Source organism: Talpa occidentalis, unplaced genomic scaffold (genome assembly GCF_014898055.3).
Source record: "Talpa occidentalis isolate TD23 unplaced genomic scaffold, MPIMG_talOcc4v2.1, whole genome shotgun sequence".
NCBI lineage: Eukaryota > Metazoa > Chordata > Mammalia > Eulipotyphla > Talpidae > Talpa > Talpa occidentalis.
In genome coordinates, this window is record NW_026555331.1 from 146,573,367 (window position 1) to 146,592,566 (window position 19,200).

The 19,200-nt window shown below is 47.0% G+C and overlaps 2 protein-coding genes across 2 annotated transcripts in view; both read right to left on the reverse strand.

Moving 5' to 3' along the window:
- Positions 1-7,659: 7,659 nt before the first annotated feature.
- The window catches only part of SLC37A3 (solute carrier family 37 member 3), a 39,934-nt gene continuing 28,393 nt past the window's right edge, over positions 7,660-19,200 (reverse strand). Inside the window, exons 11-15 of the mRNA XM_037514407.2 lie at positions 17,697-17,798; positions 17,070-17,117; positions 15,564-15,715; positions 10,078-10,143; positions 7,660-8,955 (exon numbers count right to left, since the gene is read on the reverse strand). Coding sequence (XP_037370304.1) covers positions 8,863-8,955; positions 10,078-10,143; positions 15,564-15,715; positions 17,070-17,117; positions 17,697-17,798 — 461 coding nt within the window. The 3' untranslated portion in view covers positions 7,660-8,862. The remainder of the gene's footprint in view (positions 8,956-10,077; positions 10,144-15,563; positions 15,716-17,069; positions 17,118-17,696; positions 17,799-19,200) is intronic.
- LOC119247740 (60S ribosomal protein L21-like) lies at positions 10,156-13,401 on the reverse strand. Its single transcript, XM_054692726.1, has one exon. It carries the CDS (start codon positions 11,124-11,126, stop codon positions 10,773-10,775), a length of 354 nt encoding a protein of 117 aa, XP_054548701.1. The 5' UTR covers positions 11,127-13,401; the 3' UTR covers positions 10,156-10,772.

Genomic DNA, 19,200 nt, shown 5'->3' on the forward strand with positions numbered 1-19,200 from the left:
ACCCAGTGCTTGTATAAATAAATAAATAAATAAATCTTTAAAAAAAAAAAAAGAAAGAAAATTCTAATCTTTAAAAAAAAAAAAAAGAGTTAAGCTCCTACTGCCTATTTCTGGGCACAAAAACACAAAAAAAATTACCTAAATTTGTATCCATTCACTGTATCCAATCAACCCTAATTTGTATCCAATCCGTTCATCTTCCAACAGTTGAGGGTTGAGGATGACCAGATACTGTGCCAGCAGCTCGGGGTTCAGGTGGGACCCCACCCTGGACAGGATGTCCTTCATTCACGGGGCTCTCCCCACCTCCAACCACTATAACTGAGACACACTGAGGAAGCTCACGTGCAAATCTTTGGCATGTGGGAGGCAACCAGAGCACCCAGAGAAACCCGCAGCGAATTCCACACAGGGCCCCAGCTGGCTATCCTTTTTTTTTTCCTTTCATCAACATTATTGAACAAACTGACTTTTTTGAGGACCTGCTGTACTGAATTGAGCTGCCAGCGGGGTACAGAGCATCTTCAGTCAATTTAAGATTGGAAAATGAGCAACAGGCTGGGACTAGAGATAATTATTTGATAGCGATCTATAGGGTTTAGAAAACTATGGAAAAATGAACTTTCTAAAGGAAGTACTAGAATACAAGAGAAAAAATAAAAAAGAAATCCCTGCGAAGTTCTATCTCTCACTTACCAGGTCTGTTAGATGATGGGAAAGTGCATGGGTCAGACCCTGCTGAAAATGAAGTATGTCGACAAGAGCTTCTGGAAGACATAAAATGATATACTTCTTTTTTTGTTAAGATTTATTTATTTATGCACACGAGAGCTGGGGCACAGGCCAGAGATGCGGGGGGGTGAGAGGATTCACCAGAGACAGAGTGGGGAACAGAACAGGCAGACGGACTGAAATCCACTGCTGAGGGGAGCAGCGGGTGAGACCGGAGAGGTCTGTTGCACCATGTGGGTTGCTCCCTGGCCAACCTGGGATCGAACGGTGCTGCAGAGGCTGTGGATTGCTTCATAGTGTGGTGCTTAACCCCTTGCGCCACCAGGGAGGCCCTAAAATGATATACTTCTGTCTAGAGAATTTTCTGGGGATTGACGATTAGGAAGAAAAGGGGAACTTAAAATGAAGAGATGAGTTCAAAGGAGAAGGTGGTCAATATCTTCAGAAGTAAGGAAGGAGGGGTGGCAGACTTGGGAAAGCAATAGCTGCGGGAAGAGTTTGAAGATTAGATGTCTCCACGGTTGAAACAGAAAGACACATTGTCTTCGAACACATCAAGAGAAGCTATACCTGGAAGGAGCTAGAATATACTCTCTTAAAGTCTAGTCTCCATGATTCAAAGCTGAATTCCAGCTGAGGGAAGGAACAGTTGAGGGGGCCGGGGGAGAATAAGGGATTCACAGATGTGGGTTCACTGTGCACAGCACAGAGAGGGCTGAGGGTCTCTATGCAGACCCCTGGGAGCTTAAAGACTAACCAGGGTGGAGAGACGCTAATTGAAGAGAGTGGGATGAGGAGTGAAGTGAAGGCATCAATTCCTCTGAGAGACCAAGTGGAGAAACTCCAGAAAATATTAATTTTCACATGCGCAGGCTGGGCTGTCCCCAGAGGTGACAGGGGTCGGGGAGCAGGAGGGACTGAGAACTTAAGAGAGAGAGAAGTAGCCGGTGGGGATGGGGGTGGAGGGGTGCAAACAAGGTACATAGTGATCATAAAATAAAGAACCCAAGGACGTTTTCTGGGACAGCAGGCAGGGTCTCTGGACTCTGTCTCCCCCTGCTGAGTCAGAGGTAGGAGCGCCTGAGGTACAGAAAGGGCTTAAATGTGAAAGAATTAGTGTTTTTTGAGAAGGGTGGGTAAAGGGAAGAACATATAAATGTTAATATAAAAAAATCTCCTAATTAATGAGCTGCTAACAAGTGGCATGGGCTGTGCGGCATCTCCGCAGCAGATGGATGTGCAGTGGGTGTGGGGGGGGCTCTGGGAGCAGCAGCATGGGGTCAGCCCTCTGGGCTCTTCTCCCAGGTCCCGTCTCTCAGTTTCTTCTCTTCACTCTCCCATCCCTTTACCCTAAGGCTGTTTCAACACCCTAATTGATTACAGAGATCAGGCTTGGGAGTGTGCAGTGGGGTGGCGCCAAGCCTTGTCTTAATTAGGGACCTCGCCTTCAATCGTGGCATAAACTTTGCTTCTCGAAAATTCTGTTAAATGACAAATCTGCAACACTTATATCCCTTCCAAGTGCTCTTTCACAGAATCATCTTTTAGGTGAACCCAAGTGGGATCCAAATGAGGACCCCCATTTCACCATGACTAGGGGGAGTTTGGGCCAGGATCTTGGGGATGTCTCTATTGCAGACACTGCTTCTCCACCTCCCGGCCCCACCCTCCTGCCTCTGGAGAGGACACTCTTATTTTATAATCCCATTGACATCTAAGTTCCAGGAAACAAAGGCAAGTTGCTATGTTAAGCATTAGGTATTATTTTTTAATAGAAATCAACTGCAATCCTGTGAGGCTCCCAAATCTTTCTCTGGTGAGCCTAGGCAACCAATCAAAACACTACTAAATAAAATACCATAGGATTTCACTTCTATGTGGAAGATAAAGGCGCAAACAAACCCTTAGACACCCATAACATAATGGTGGCTACAGCGGGGAGGGGGCTGGAAGATGGGTAAATGGAATAAAGTGCATCAACCTTACAGAAGTAGGTGGAAACTAGAATTTTGGTGGTGATCGTGAAGTAGTGTATATGCACCGCAGGTATAAGACTGCACATCTGAAACTTAGGCAATGTTGTGGACCAGTGTCCCCTCAATTAAAAATAAAAGCAAAAAGTTAAATAAGCAAAGGCATGCATTGGAGCAGACAGGTAGACCAAGGGCTGAACTCCAGCCCCTTAACTCTTGACCCACCCACCCAGGAGGGGGTAGGTGATGAAGTGCACTGGCCTGCTCCACCCCTGATGCCCTGAGCGTGGGAATGCTGGGAAGGGGGTGGAGCTGAGCAGGAAGGGGGTGGGGTTGAATGGCCATTTTAAGAGGCATTAAAAGGGAGGGCAGTACCTGGGTTTCTTTTTTGTTTTGCTTGGACCTGCCAGGGAGGGTAATTGTACCCTGGTCGGCTGGGCAGCAGGCCCTGGTGCCCCCTCCACACCTCAGCAGTGACAGGCCTCTGACACACCCCACTGCCCCAGTGGTGGCTGGAATTGGTAAGACTTTGCCTGGAGGGCCCAGGCTGCAGCTCCAGACTTGCCCCACCCTGCTGGCTCCTGTCATAGCAGCTCCACCATTTCTCAGCAGAACCTTCTCCCCCTACTCTGTTGGTGAGAATAAATTGTATTCTTCCCCTTTTCTGCACCCAAAGCCCTTTTGTTTGCATTTGTGGTGGTGGTTGCCCAAGCCAGAGCCAGTGACCCCCTGAAGCTTTTAGACCCTTTGCCTGAACAACACGTGCACACACACAAAAGGCAGGACTCTGGGACCACACTGTCACTCCCTAGGGCATGATAATAACTATTAAACAAGGTGAAGGCCTTTGAAGTGCTCAGATGAAAGGTTTTACCTAAATACAATGATGCCATTACAACCCACCACATTCCCAGCCAACAGGGTGGCTGGCTCTTTAGTCAGCATTTCACCAATGATGATGTTATGACAACTGCCTTGTGATAAAGAAATTTAAAATAGTTTCAAATGATCTTGCTACTTCTTAATCTAATTTCTTAAAAGGCAAAAAGAAAAAAAGTTTTCTTTAATCAGAGGGCAGGAGCAGGCAGCGAAAAGCTGACGAATGGCATTTTAGAAGCAAGACCTACAGAGTTAAACAAAAAATAATGAGATAAATTAAAAACATGGGAGGAAAAAAAATTAAACACTCATTAGAAAGAAGGGTAAAGAGCCTCCCTAGTGGTACAACAGGTTAAGACGCAACCTATGAAGCAATCCACAGCCACTGCAGCACAAGTTCCATCCCTGGCCAGGGAGCAACCCACATGGCACAGCAGATCTCTCCTGTCTCCCCACTGCTCCCCTCAGCAGTGTACTTCAGTCCTTCTGCCTGTTCTGCTCCCCGCTCTGTCTCTGGTGAATCCTCTAACCCCCCTACCTCCCCCCCACCTCTGGCCTATACCCCAGTTCTTGTATGCATAAATAAATAAATCTCAAAAAAAAAAAAAAAGATGTTTAAAGAGCTTGAGAAAGAGGCAGCCGGGCCTGGCTGGGGGGGGGGGGGGCGGGGAGAGGTGCTCCATGATCGACCAGGGCCTGGAGGGAGGGAGAGGGAGAAATGGCAGCACGCTGAGCCGCAGACAGAAGGCGCAGAAAAAAGAGGGAAGGGGTGGTTGTTAAAAAGGCAAAACTAGACCTTCCCGAGTCGTTGGCGTGCGGGTCGGGCGGCCGTAGCCGTGGGTCGGGGTCGGCGCCCAGATGTTTCAGAGCCTCATTAAAAATGTTTGGACCCCCATGAAGCCCTACTACACCCAGGTCTACCAGGAGATCTGGGTAGGAATGGGGCTGATGAGCATCATCCTTTACAAGATCAGGAGTGCTGATAAAAGAAGTAAAGCTTTGAAAGGTCCGAGTCCCAAGGTGCCCAAGGCCACCACTGACCGGCCCGCCGCAGCGCCAGGCCGATGGAGCCGGCAGCGTGGGACGTCCCTGTGCCCTCGTCCAGCCCCGTCTCCTCCTTGACGTGAATAAATGTCCCTGTGAGAAAAAAAAAAAAAAGGCAAAACTAAAGAGAGGGGCAGTGCAGGGGGCTGGGGCTCCTTGGAGCCCTGACAGGCCCGCTCACCCTTCGGAGTCCAGCCCTCGTGCAGGCCTGTCCCTTGGAAGCCTGCCCGGGATGAGGTGAGATGAGACCACGCAGCATGATGGAGAAGGCACGGGAGGGAAGTGGAAAGATCTGGGTTTTGGCTTAGTCCTGGTTCTGCCACTCACTGGGCTGCGCAAACTCGTAACTCCCCTGAGCCTCAGTGCGCACGTCCAGGGGACAGCGCCACCTGCCCTGCCTGCCGCACCTCGATGCAGGAGGGAAGAGCGTGCGGGATTGGGACAGCACTAGGTCCAGATGAGGGGTTCCCCAGCAATGATGGAGACCGTACCGCGGGGTACCTGCTACAGAACTCCTTTTCACGGACTAGACTTGAGTTTATGTACCAGCATCGCTTCATCACGCTCTGCTCGATGAGGATATGGGGGACTGTGCAGACAGTAGTGATGCCAACAGGCCACACCAGCTGGGTCTGTGATCACACTCTGTGACCCTCCGCAATGGTGAATGCCCAGGGACGCGTGGTTCAGAATATGCCCCCTCAGTACCTGACACAGCTGGATACGGTTTATGTAGTTGTAAGAGTTACATTATAACAGTTACACGTAACAGTTACCCGTAAGATAGGTAAGATAGGTACATCTCACACACACAGGTCACCTTTAAAGCCATTTGTGTCATCTGTATTGACATGTAGGAACATCAGTATTTCATGTTTAACCTGGCTTGGATAGACGCTGAAGTAAATGTGGTAACAAACAGGGTGTTTCACAAGAGCAGATGACTCTGAATCTAAAAGTACAAGAGGCCACAACCTACTAAAGATAGAGCTTCCATATGATCCAGCAATTCCACTCCTAGGTATTTACCCAAAGGACACAGAAACATCCATTCCAAAGAGCACCTGCACCCCTGTTTATAGCAGCACTGTTTACAATAGCTAAGCTTTGGAAACAACCCAAATGCCCCAAAACAGATGACTGGATCAAGAAGATGTGGTCCATATACACCATGGAATATTACTCAGCATTCAAAAAAGATAAACACATGCAATTTGCAGCAACATGGATGGCGCTGGAAGGGATCATGCTCAGCGAAATAAGCCAGAAAGAAAAAGAAAAATACCGGATGGTCTCACTCATAGCAGGAATCTAGAAAACCAAATATGGACCAGGAAAAAGACTAATTATAAGAAAGAAAAAAATCAAAATCAACAAACAACTATGAACCAGAGGCACTCTTTGTGGGGGGGGAAGGGGAGGGATTGGGGTCAAAATCGGGGTTGCAATTATATGGGGAGTACAAAAATAAAATTAAAAAATCCTGAAAAAAAAATAAATAAAAGTACAAGAGGCCAGACAGGAAGCTGGTTCGCTGTCTTCACAAATGGCTGCCGTGTCCTTGGACAGGGAGTGCTTTGCTGCTCATGATTTAATTGAAAAAAAGCAACTTAACCAGGGAACAATCAGAGGACAAGGTAAGGCACTAAAACTGAGCAGCCTGGGGCCTAGTGTGGGACCTGCCTTCCAGGGTCCTAGAGGTTTAAAGGGAAGGCGCTTGAGTAGCTGGACTTGGGGAACCTAGCACACCAGGTAGCACTACACAGGTGCCAGTGCCCTCTGACTCCCCAAGTATTTGACAGTGACTGGGAGGTGACCAAACAGCTTGTCAGGAAAGCAGGTGACACCTGTTGAAGAAAGGAAACTAGAGCATAGAGAACCCAGTAGAAGGGACAGGAGTAAGGAGATTCAAAGCAATGCACATGAGACACACACACACACACACACACACACACACACACAAGCGCAGGGAAGACAGCATTTAGGAGTGTCAAGTACAAGAGGATTATGAAAGACAAGGAATAAGGAACAAAGATCTCCTTATTCAATGGCTCTCAGAAGCTAAGGATAGGGGGTCCACGCTGGACACTTAGAGGGAAGGCCTGCGTGGTGGATGATGGGCTTACACCAGGACTTTCCTGGGCAGTTACCCAGGATGTCAGCCCAGCCAGGAAGGCAGCAGATGCCATCTGTCCACTCAAAGGTTGTGAAAAGAAAAATAGGACATGAGTGAGAACTAGCAGGCCTAAGAAAAGGCATTATCGGTTATTTATTTGGGAAGCCGGGGGTGTCTGGAGGTTTAGAAGGAGTCTGTGGACAAGGACATGCTGTGCCCTCCACCCCCTGAAGCTCGGGAGGCACAGAGGCCCCCAGTGTTCTGGCGTGAATGTGGTCTGTGGGAGCCCAGTCCTCCAGGAAGAAGGCCCAGGATAAGCAGGAATTATAGGAGGAAGAAACTGTGGAAGGAAAGAAAGAACAGTTTGATGACCAGAAAAGGCAGGCTGGAGCAAGCAATCTAGACACCAGAAGAGAATGCATGTCCACATTAGCCTTCCCTGTGACCTCTCCCTCAAAGGAAAGCAAAGTGATAAGAAAGTGAAGCTAACCCCCAAGACTTCTTCAGAGCTCAGGCCTGCAGAGATGGCAGAAGTGAAGCAAGAAGGAAACACATCATTTCATTCAGTGCTCGGCACTTAATTTCATTTCCACTTGAGGGCTGAGAGGTCAGTGGACACCCTTCCAGCTAAATTTAAACTGGAAGAGAAAACAAAGGTTGCTGTCAGGAGACAAAGACCCCACTGAGCCTGTGCGGGAGCGGAAACTCTGACGAACGTCAGAGAGAGGTTAAATAATCTACAGACAATCCGTAAAGGACAAGGAGGCGACTCGTCCAAACTTAGCTCGACCTCACCCCAGTGAAAGAGGTTTCCTTGGAGCACGCGCGCAGGAGAACCCGGACTGCCTGGCAGGCCTGAGCGTCAGTGAGGGTCACAGGCAGAGCGTGCATCTGAATAACCAGGCGACAGGCATTTATTACAAAAGTCAGTTTATTTTTCCTTCCTGTGTTTCGTATGTTCCCTTTTTGTCAGTCATGAGCCACTGACTTCAGATATCTGTTCGATTAAATAACATTGACCACACCACATTTCTGAGTAGAAAGAGGTTGAAAAATAGCCCCCAACCCAATGCAAATTAGGCAGCCCTCAAAATTGCACATTTCCCCCCTAGGTTGCTAATGTTTTTAAAATCTAGAGACAGAATGGCCTTAAAAATATTGATAATGAATTAATTAAAATATCAATAATTTGCAGCCTTAAAGACACGTATTCTACAATCTTCTAAAGGACAGTTACCCCGTGGGCCCTGGTCACACACTGCGACGCTCTAAAGCCACACATGTAGAGCTTCCTCAGACAGAAAGGCCTGCCCTTTGCTCTAATTCTAGTCTTCTGATGTAACTCAAGGAACCCCACTGTAACAGAGATTAGGCCCCCCAAAACAGAGCTAACCAGATTATTGTCCTAGTGGATCCTTGAGTTCCAGGCAGCAAACCTGGAGTTAAGTATGTGGGCTGAGTTACGCATCCGAACGCTCCCAGGCAACTGGTGTACCATGTGGTCCGTGAAAGGCAGTCTGTGGACTGCCAAGGAGTCAGAGTTGGCTTTGAATGAAGACGAGAGAACAGAGCTGAATGACTTCAGACCAGACAGATGGACAGAGCCAGTCAGCACGGGTGTGATTTTACACAACACCTTTTAAACATGATGCTTTGTCCAAGGCAGGCTTTGGCTTGATCCAGCTTGAGCACTTTATCAAGATCTGATATCTCCAGGACGGGCAAATCACTCCTGAAGAAGTGAAATGCACCGATCCTTTCTGTGTCCGGAGACATCACTGATGCGAAGTGGGTGGGACGCTCGTGGCCAGGCTGGAGAGCAGGCCCGAGTCCAAAGGCATTTAAGGTTAAAGGGATAAACCTCAACAGGCCAAACAAAGATGCCGGCAGATTCCTAGGCCACTGGCACATTCCTGAAGCAACAGCAATGAATAATTCTTGTAGTGTAAAAAACAGCCCAGCCTTCACTGCTGCCAGCATCTCAGGGGGCGATGCTGCGGGAAGAGGCCTGGCAATCTGAGGTTACGCTCGAGTTCTTAGGGTCACCCCCAAACAGAGGGCACTGAAAGAAATAAGTCTTGACATCTCCAATTGTTCTTTTTCTCTTGTGGGCACCGGTCACTCACGCAGTATGTGAGCCTGTCGTCTCTGCATAAGGTGATATATTTCCCTCACTATTAAGGGCGAGATAAATAGAATCGTGCAACTCGTCTGTGAAGAGAAGAAAGCATTAACGAGGTGGGGACAGTTTCGTTCTGCTAGGGCATCAGGTTTTCAACATCATAATGAATTAGAAAATGATTGTGAAAACTTAGTATTACAAAACCCTTAATGTTACTTTACAGCCTCCAAAAGAACTAAGGGACATACATTTCCAGAGCTGAAAATTGGTACCGGAGCTCAGAGCCATGTTTCTTACAATAGACTCTGTTTTCCTTCTAGCACGAGCACACCAGCAGCGCCATCAGGGGCATTTTCTCTGCTTAGCACAGACACCAGACGTGGGATGCAGAGTCGGTGGCCCCCTCTTTAGAAGCTAGAAGTCTTCAGGCATGAGAATGCATCCTCTGTGGCAGCTCCAGGGATTCTGGGAGCTGAACTGTCCCCAGGCAACTTGGATAGGCTAAAGGATAACATCTGGACTTGGGGTGACTGAGGCTGCTTCCAATTAGGTTGTCCTCGATTTGGGGACAGGACTCTGAATGCCTCCCCCAGGGAAGGAGCTGTCAAGAGTCTCCAGAAGGCCTCTCCGAATGTCACCATGGCCATCGAGGGCTTGGGTGAGGGTGGGCTTGGTTAGCACAGAAATTTCTAACAGCACAGGCTCATTCTGTATTGGCTCTTTCCCAGAAAGCACAACATTCCAGCTAAGAATGTCTAAGGCACTACAGATATTTTCTTAAGAGATTCTCATTTAGAACCTACACACCACAGTGTTAATTATAGCGTCGCTTCTTTTTAACCCCATGTTACTGAGCATACATTTCATTTCCTTCAGAACCCCCAGATTATATTTAGCAGATGGAGAGCACCCGGAAAGAGCACACAGATTAATGGTTGGTGAGGCTTTCAAGAAGTCTCTCGTCACTTTTTCTGGAATTATAAATGACAATACTCATTAGACTCAGGTCAAGGGCAAACTAAGGAGCCTTTCTCCACTTGGAGGGAAAAAAAAAAAAAAACCCATGTCTTTTAGACTAATAAAATGTTACTTTTCACAAAAGGGTCTTTAAAAGCTATCAGCAATTTTGCTGGCTTAAGAAGTGATTTGCTTGGGACTAGACTAAATTAACAAGAAAAACTACTAATTAGAAAAAACAAGCACACACTTACCATGAGAATAAAAAAGTAGAAAACCCACATCCATCCTAGATTGTCCTGGATCAAAGAGACTAAATACTAAAAGGGAGAAAAAGAAATTACAATGTAATCCTTTATAAATTAGCCAAATGAAGTAGTTGAAAGCAGACTAAACATGGCATTCCCAAATCAGAAGGTATCTGGGATCGTAGAAGGCTGGGCAGGTCACCAAGCTTCTCCACACCCCTGTCGCTACTGAAGCTTTATTAAAGGCTTCACTGTGTAAGCAAGTAGGATCCAGGCACAAAAACGGTAGGACAGAAGACATAAATTAAGGAGGTCTATTTTTATTCACTTTGGTATGAAGAGAAGACGAACCTCCTCCAGCCATTTCTGTTTAATCATTCCTCCTCCAGTGAAAGTGCTAGAACTGAGACTTACAAAAATAGTCTGTCTTTTAAGTGTGTGGTTCAATTTTCATTTCTATTTGCACATAAGATTACTTTACTACTAACAATCTACAGCATATTATTCTTTTCTTTCTTTTTGCACACCTATCATGCCATGAATTCATAGGGAATAGGTTCTAGCAGCTCAGGCTCCTTCCCATTGGTTCTCACAAAGTGTCTCTAGGTGGAGCAGGCTGGCGCTTCAGCTGAACCCAAGTACCCTTCTTTAGGTGGAGCAGGCTGGCACTTCAGCTGAACCCAAGTACCCTTCTCTTTGGCTTACTTTTTCTTCTGATCATTTTCTTTCACACGTTTCAGGAAGTTATCTCGGCTCTTAGAGTGCTTAATGTGCTCAACATGGACATTAATTCTCTTTGCAAGAATCTTGCCCTTTACTTGCTTGTTTACAACAATGCCAACTGCATGCTGGGTAACATTATAGACTCTGCCGGTTTTGCCATGGTAACATTTGTGGGGCATTCCTTTTTGAACAGTGCGCATCCCCTTGATGTCTACAATATCACCTTTCTCATAGAGTCGCATGTATGTGGCCAAAGGAACAACTCCATGTTTTCTAAAAGGCCTAGAGAACATATAGCAGGTCCCTCTTCTCTTCCCCTTTGTGTTAGTCATTTTGGCGACTTACTGGAAGATGGTGGTTCCGGCCGACAGGTACAGCATATTATTCTTTTACTTTACTTTCAATTACTGAAAAGGATCTAATAGCATTTAACTCAATTTTTATTTATTATAGTAACCCATAATAAAACTTAAAATTAAGCAATTTAACCAGTTTTAAGCGTATGTCTCAGTGTCATTCACAATGTAGCAGAACTATCTCCACTATTTCTAAGATTCCCCAACACCCCAAACAGAAACTCGGTGCCCATTAAGCAATAACTTCCCATCATCTCTCCTCCCAGCCCTGTAAACCACTAGACAACTTTCTATCTTTAGATATTTCACACTAAGCAGAATCATGAGATTTGTCCTTTTGTGTCTGGCTTACTTCACATAGCATAATGTTGCACTACATAGCAGAACTTCACTCCTTTTTATGTCCAACTAATATTCTACTGTATGGCTATACCACATTGTGTATCCATTCATCTGTTAACAAATACTTGAGGGAACTCCCTGGTGGCGCAAGGGATTAAATCTCAGCACTACGAAGCTGTCTGCAGCCACTGTAGCACAAGTTCGATCCCCAGGCAGGGAGCTGACCCACATGGCACAGCAGACCTTTCCTGTCTCACCCACTGCTCCCCTCAGCAGTGTATTTCAGTAGATCCACCTGTTCTGCTCCCCACTCTGTCTCTGGTAAATCCTCTCACTCCCCCTGCACCTCTGACCTACAGCCCAGCTCTTTCATGCATAAATAAAATGAATCAATACATAAATGCATACTTGATTTGTTCCCACCTTTTGATTACTATTAACAATACTGCAATGAACACTGGAATACAGCATCTGAGCCACATTTTCAAGACTTTGAGGTGCATGCTGAGCAGAATTGCTGTCCACAAGGTAATTCTGTTTAACCTATTGCAGAACCACCAAAGTATTCTCCATAGCTGCACCACTTTACATTCCCACCAAAATGTGTACAAGAGTTGCAATTTCTTCACATCCTCACTAGTACTTACTTCCTTTAAAAAAAAAAAAAATCATAAGCCACCTGAGAAGGTGTGAAATAGTATCTCACGGTATCTTTAATTTGCATTTTCCTACTCACTAAGGATGTTGAGAGTCTTTTCATGTGCTTAATGATCATCTGAATATATCTGTCATGAAGATTTGACCCTAGTTTTTTCCTAAAAGTTTATAGTTATAGTTCTTAAAGTTCAGTGTTTGAGCTACTGAGATAATTTTTGTATGTATATGTGTTTTGTAGTCTGTATGTGTAGGTCAGAGGTGTGGGGGTAAGAGGATTCACCAGGGACAGCGTGGGGAGAAGAACAGGTGAATCTACTAAAATACGCTGCTGAAGGGAGCAGCGGGCAAGACAGGAGAGGTCTGCTGTGCCTTGTGGGCTGGGGATTGAACTCATGTCACAGTGACTGGCAGTGGCTTGACAGCCCTGAGACTTAACCCCTGCACCACCAGGGAGGCCTTCTATTGGCCGGCCTTGATACCCTTGTCAAAAATCAATTTTGACCATAGATTTGAATTTAATCCAAGCTCTTTAATCACATTATTAAAGTAGAACTGAATGATTCAGCCTAGAAAATATCATGGAAAGCATAAAAGTAGAGGTCTAGTCACCCAATAAAGCTCAGTGGCCCTCCTCACTCAGACTACTTTATCTTTCTTTCTTTTTAAACAGCCTTATTGATTAAAAAAAATTACATAAAGTTTACTTATTTAACATGTACAACTCAATGGCTTTTACTTTTTTTAGAGTTGTGCAACTATCACCACAATCTAGATTTAGAGATTCTTTATTCCCCAAAGAAGCCCTGTACCCATAAGTCACTACCCAGACTCTCCCAACTCTAGGCAACTGCGAATCTCATTTCTTTCCCTATATATTTGCCCATTCTAAATATTTCACATCAATAAAATCATCTACAGTATGCAACGTTTTGTGATTGCCTTCTTTTACTTATTAGCATAATGTTTTTGAAGTTCCTCCATGGTGTAGCATCTATCAATTCTTCATCCCCTCTAACTGCCAAAGATAGTCCCTTGTGTGACATCCAACAGGGGGGTAATTTTGAAGATATGTAAAGAACTTATATAACTCAACAACAACAATAAAAAAAATCAACCCAATAAAAAAATGGGCGAAAGGGCCTCCCTCCCTGGTGGCACAGGGGTTAAAGACAGCGCTATCAAGTTATCGCCAGCCACTGCAGCATGAGTTCTATCCCCACCGCAGGCCAGGAGCAACCCACATGGCATAACAGACCTCTCCTGCCTTGCCCGCTGCTCCCCTCAGCAGTGTATTTCAGTGAATCTGCCTGTTCTGTTCCCCATTCTGTCTCTGGTGAATCCTCTCGCCTCCCGCACCTCTAGTCTATACCCCAGTTCTTGTATGCATAAATAAATAAATCTTAAAAAAAAAAATTGGCAAAAGACCTGAATAGAAACTTCTCCAACAGACATTCAGATGGCCTATAGGCACATGAATAAAACACTCACTATCACTTATAAGACAGACGCAAATCAAAATATATTGAGATTATTACCTCATATCTAGGAGAACAAATCATATCAAAAAGACTGGAAACATGTTGGAAGGGTGTGGAGAAAAAAGAACTCTTGTTCACGGTTGGTGGTAATGTAAACGGAGTCTGCCTCCACAGAAAATGGCATAGAGAACCCTAACAAACTAAAAGTGGGAATGCGGTACGATCCAGCAACGCCACTTCCAGGTATTTATCCAAAGAATAAGAAAACACTAATCCGCAAAGGCATGTGCAGTGCTGTGTTCACAGTATTATTCATGATGGTCGAGACATGGAATCAACCTACACGCCCACTGACAGGTGAAGGAAGAAAGAAGCTGTGGTGGAATCAGTGGAATCAGAAAAGAGAAAAGCGTGCCTTCTGCAACAACATGGCCAGAACTTGAGGCGACTGTGTTGAATCAACTAAGTCAGAAACTGAAAGAGGATTTGTGGGTGGTTTCACTCATGTGAATATAAAGAAACAAGACAAATGAAAAACACAACAAAAGTAACTGCTAGACTCTGAGAAACATGGAGGTCACCAAAGGAGACAGGGAAAGGGGGTGGTTCACTGGTTTGTAGCGGCCAATGTGACAGTGTGAAGGCACGAGAACTTTGGTGGTGGCTGCATGAAGCAGAGACACCTATCAAGGTGCAAAGATGTACCCCTGAAATTATAAAGTTTGGTGGATACATGGTAAATCAAAATGAAAAGTGAATTACAAAATACTCCAGTGTATGGCAAGACCACATTTTGCCAATACACTCATCCAGCTGATGGCCATGTGGGCTGTTTCGGCTGTTCAGCTGCTATGAATAATCTAGCTTTGCCCATCTGCACACAAGTTTTTATGAAAGCATTTGCTCTCATTTCTCTCGGGTCGATACTGCGACTGAATACCCAGTCCCAGCTATGGGCGGAAGCCCCACGCACAGGGAATGTAGATCAGGAAATGGCTCCTGTTCTGAGGAAAAGCAGCTGGTGCAGGGGAAGAGAAACCACCCGTCAATGTGACACACTGGGACAAGTCTCTATTAAAGGAAACCAGGAGGAAAAAAACATTTCCCCCCTTGGGAAATCAAGGAAAGGTGGGGGGAATAAAGTCATTCAGTGTGAATTAGGGAAACCGCGGATGAGGGTGACAGGGCTTCTTGTAGTAAGACTCAGAGTTTGTGGTTTCACCTTGCAGGCAACTGGGAAACCCTTCAAAAACTAACTGAGGAGAGGAGTGAGCCAAGCCGACAATGATTTACTGCTCTTCCTGCTTCCCCGCCACGACGGTGCATGTGAAGCTGACTGTGTTCTCAGCTAGGGATCTGAACATCGGCAGGGGAGACATTTTCAATAAAAGTGACTCGGCGAGTGTGTGGGAAGCTTCACATTCTGGGCCCAAATGAACATCCCAGATGACTCTGACATAAGACAGTGCAAACCACCTCTGAGATAGTCACAGGAAGCAGAGAAAGTGACTCACAGCAGATGAGGAACCCAGGCAATTTCCAGTAGGGACCGGTGTGAGGCCTGTGACCTGTGTGTGTGGTCAGCTAGGGGAGAACAGACAGGTTTGCATGCCAGGGGGGATAAGGAGAAGTATGTGTCTCGTGGGCTCCCTGGGGTGCCAAGTTCAGGCTGGGAAGGAGAAGGTGGTGGCCTGGGAGCAACAACCCGTCTCACAGGGCTCAGCAGATCTCCAGAGAGCAACAATCTGGAGGCAGAAGTGGGAAGAAACTCAAAACTGTAGAAGGCCCCCACTATACAGTCACATCAGGTGGGCCCCAGAGGAGACTGGCTACCTCAGGCTGTAGCACTGGCCACAGCAGAGTGAGAGTGCCACCTACTGCAGCCCACGGGCAGCCACACCTTCATTCACCACTGGCTGGGCCCCGGCCCACTCACCTGGCCCACCGCAGCGCCGATGCTCCCAGTTCCATCAACGATTCCTGTGACAGTCGCCAAAGCCTCGCTGCTCCCTTGGACCAGCTCCTGGCGACCCAGGTCCGCAGAAATAGCAGAGCTAATCATGTTAGAAGGCCCACCAATAAAAAAGCCTGCAGTGACAAACAGAGCAGGTTTTTAATAAGACACTATCGTGATACCACCAGGAATCCATTGGCAAGACAAACGTCAATATTTGCAGCACTGTGTTGGAAACTAAAAGGAAAAAATAACCGGTAAAAACGGAAATTCTGCCAGAGAGGATGAACTTTAAACTAGTGGGCACTCAGTTTCCTAAAATCTGTTCTTGAATTACAAGGGCCTAGTTTCTTTGATAGAAAGCAAAGATGTAGAAAACAGAGTGGGGGCCTCCCCAGTGACACAGCGGGTTGAGCACAGCGCTGTGAAGCTGTCCGTAGCCTCTGCAGCGTGGGTTTGATTCCCGGCCGGCCCGTGAGGGAGAAACCCACATGGCGCAGCAGACCCCTCCGTCGCGCCCACCGCTCCCCTCAGCAGTATTTTCGCTCCGTCTGCCTGTTCTGCTCTCCGCTCTGTCTCTGGTGAATCCTCTCACCCTCCCACGCCTCTGACCTGTACCCCAGTTCCTGCATTAAAAAAAAAAAAATCTCAGGGCCTCCCCTAGTGGTGCAGTGATTAAGCGCTGGGCTGTGAGGCTGCCCGCAGCCTCTGCAGCGCCAGTTCGTTCCCAGGCCACCGGCGAGTGTCCCAAAAAAAAAAAAAAAAAAAAAAAAACCTTAAAAAAATTAAAAAAAAAGAAAATAGAGTGAACACGCAGCCTGTGGGACGTGCATTCTCTGATAACGAGCCACACCTGCTTGTCACCTCCTGTGACAGCAATGCTGCCTCAGATGAGCATCTAAGTGAACCAACATATGGGGGGGGGGGTGCTGCGAGAAGAGAAAAAGTGGTGCCAGTGGTCGTGGCTGCTGGGGCTCTCAGGGAGGCCCTGGGGACCGGTGGAGCGGGCCACCAGAACCCGTTCACAGAACCCATTCGTCAGTCCATGGGCCTCACGGCACGTCAGCGGCTCTCCCCACCCTAAGAATGATCTGAAGTTTAAAGATAAATCACATCCTATAATGGGGGCCCTAAGTCACGCAACTGTTTAATCGGTGCTCAAGAAACACTGGCCAGTTCCGGGGGAAGACGAGCCCCGTTGGCTTTTTGAAAGCGAATGAACAGGTTTCCCTGTGGCGGCTTCCTAAGCCAACTGCAGAGGTACCACACGAAGCCAGACAGCAATCAAAAATTCTAGGCAATCTGTCCAAAGGACCACTGGACTGGGGAGGTCACCGAGGAGCAGAGAACGGGGGTCTGGAGGGGCGGCTCTCCGCACGCCATCTGAGTTCTCCGTGACGCGGGCTGTGGTGTTACTCCAAGGAGAGCACGGTCTCCTGCTCACGGGCGGCAGAGCAACAGCAGCGTGTGAGGGGGCTGGGGCCGTACCTGTGACCACCATCAGCAGCGCGTTAATGGACTTATCATTTGGAGAACCTGTGGGGAAAGACACAGAAGTGGCAGCTGGCTCTAAAAGCACATGGAACAGCAGACGTAGCCCTGGCGTCTGTGACCTCCCAGCTCGTTCCCGGAGATGACAAAGGGATACGACTCTCGCCGCCCCACCCACCCTTTCTTCATGACGTCTGCCTCTCGCTGGCGTGCAAGCTAATGAGACTTCTAAGAGCCCAAGAAAACTCCACTCCCATGTGAGCAGCATCTTAAGGGACACAGGCCAAACCTACTAATTACCACCTTTCGTCTTTTGAAACCTTTTCCCTTTTATTGTTTTATTGGCTCTAATGCTGTCCCTCTGGAGCCTACCCACAAACAAAGCACATACACTCCCCAGCAAGCTTTTAAACAAATCCACAAAGCAGCAGAGATGCCAGTTTCCTCCCCAATCCAAATAAAACCAGTGGTGATCGCCTTAGCAGGCACTTACGGGACAAGACAAAGGTCCCGTGTCGTGCCTTTGTGGCTAGTCTCGAGGCCCTCCCCAGGCTGGCCGCTGACCTAGGGCACAGGCCCCCAGCCTCAGAGATCAGGATAATTCAACTGCAAAGGAGTACTCACGGCTATATCCTACGAGGGACCCCACGGCCAGCAGCAGACTCAGAGCTAACACTGGTGCTCTCTTCTGTAACAGGTCAGAGATGAAGCCTTGCAGAGTCCCACCTGCAAACACAAAGAGTGTGTCACAAGCCATTTCCCATTTGGCTCAGTTACCTGCCGCTCGCTCCCCCAGGGCCTCCATCCTTGCTGTCAAGGACCCCAACACCAGTTTATCCAAATAGAGGGTCACGGGCCTCCCTAGTGGTGCAAGGGGTTAAGACACAACCTGTAAAGCTATCTGCAGCCACTGCAGCAAGAGTTCAATCCCCAGCCAGGGAACTACCCACATGGGGCAGCAGACCTCTCCTGACTTGCCCGCTGCTCCCCTCAGCAGTGTATTTCATCAGTCTGCCTGTTCTGTTCCCCGCTCTGTCTCTGGTGAATCCTCTCACCCCCCCACACCTCTGGCCTGTACCCCAGTTCTTGTATGCATAAATAAATAAATCTTTTTAAAAACAAAAAAGAGGGTCGACTGCCAAAGATCCTTCCAGTTTCCTCCTAGGAAGATCACGTGACTGATATTGGCCACACTGGCTGATGGGGGCAGGACTCCAAAATAAGGATCATCAAATCCATCCACTGTCCCTTTGTTTCCACTTCTTGCTCTGGCTATGAGGGTTGTTTTTTCTGCTTTTTATTTTAAAAGATGACTAACTAAAGGCCACACCTCAACGACAATTAACAGAAGATAATGAATACTGACGAAAATGAAATACAACAATTACGGCTTGGTTGGCAATAGCTAACAAGTCAGGGTGTATAAAAAGAGGTGGTGAGAACTGTTTAAGCAACACCGTTGCCTGGAGATACAGTCACACCTGGGGACACCTTGTCTACCTTCAGCAGTAGGACCCAGGAGCTCAGTCTCAAGAGACAAGAAGGGATGGTCAGGTCTAAGGCTGGCAACTTGGCTGCTGACTCTGTATCTAAGGATAAGGGCAGACAAGTTCAACTCCAGTAATAATACATCACCCTGAGCGTTCATGTGCTCAGGGTATTGGTCTTACCACAATTCTTGATGTACACATTATAGAAAGGATACCAGGGTTGTGCCACAGCTACATTAGCAATACCCACTGGAATGTACTCTGTTCATCAGTCTTACTTAAAAGTCTTACTTCCTCGTTTCTATTTTCAGCTGCAGCAAAAAAGTCACAACTAAAATCTGCTGTGTACAATGCAGCAGTTGCAAAACACTCACAAGAACGAACCCCTGCCATCATTCCTACCTCTAAAATCCAGCGAGCTATATACTGAGCCAGTGAAACTTCCCCTTCGGGGCTGGGGTGGTGGGGCGGGTGAAATGAACAGTTCATTCTGACTTGGATCTCTGACATGCCATTAGCTTTCGAGCAGTCATCACTGGACATGTACAAAAGGTTACATCTAAGAGATTACAGAGGGAACTATCCCTAGTTGCCCAAGACAAGAGAGCTGACGCACCCACAAAGAGCTGAGAAGAAAG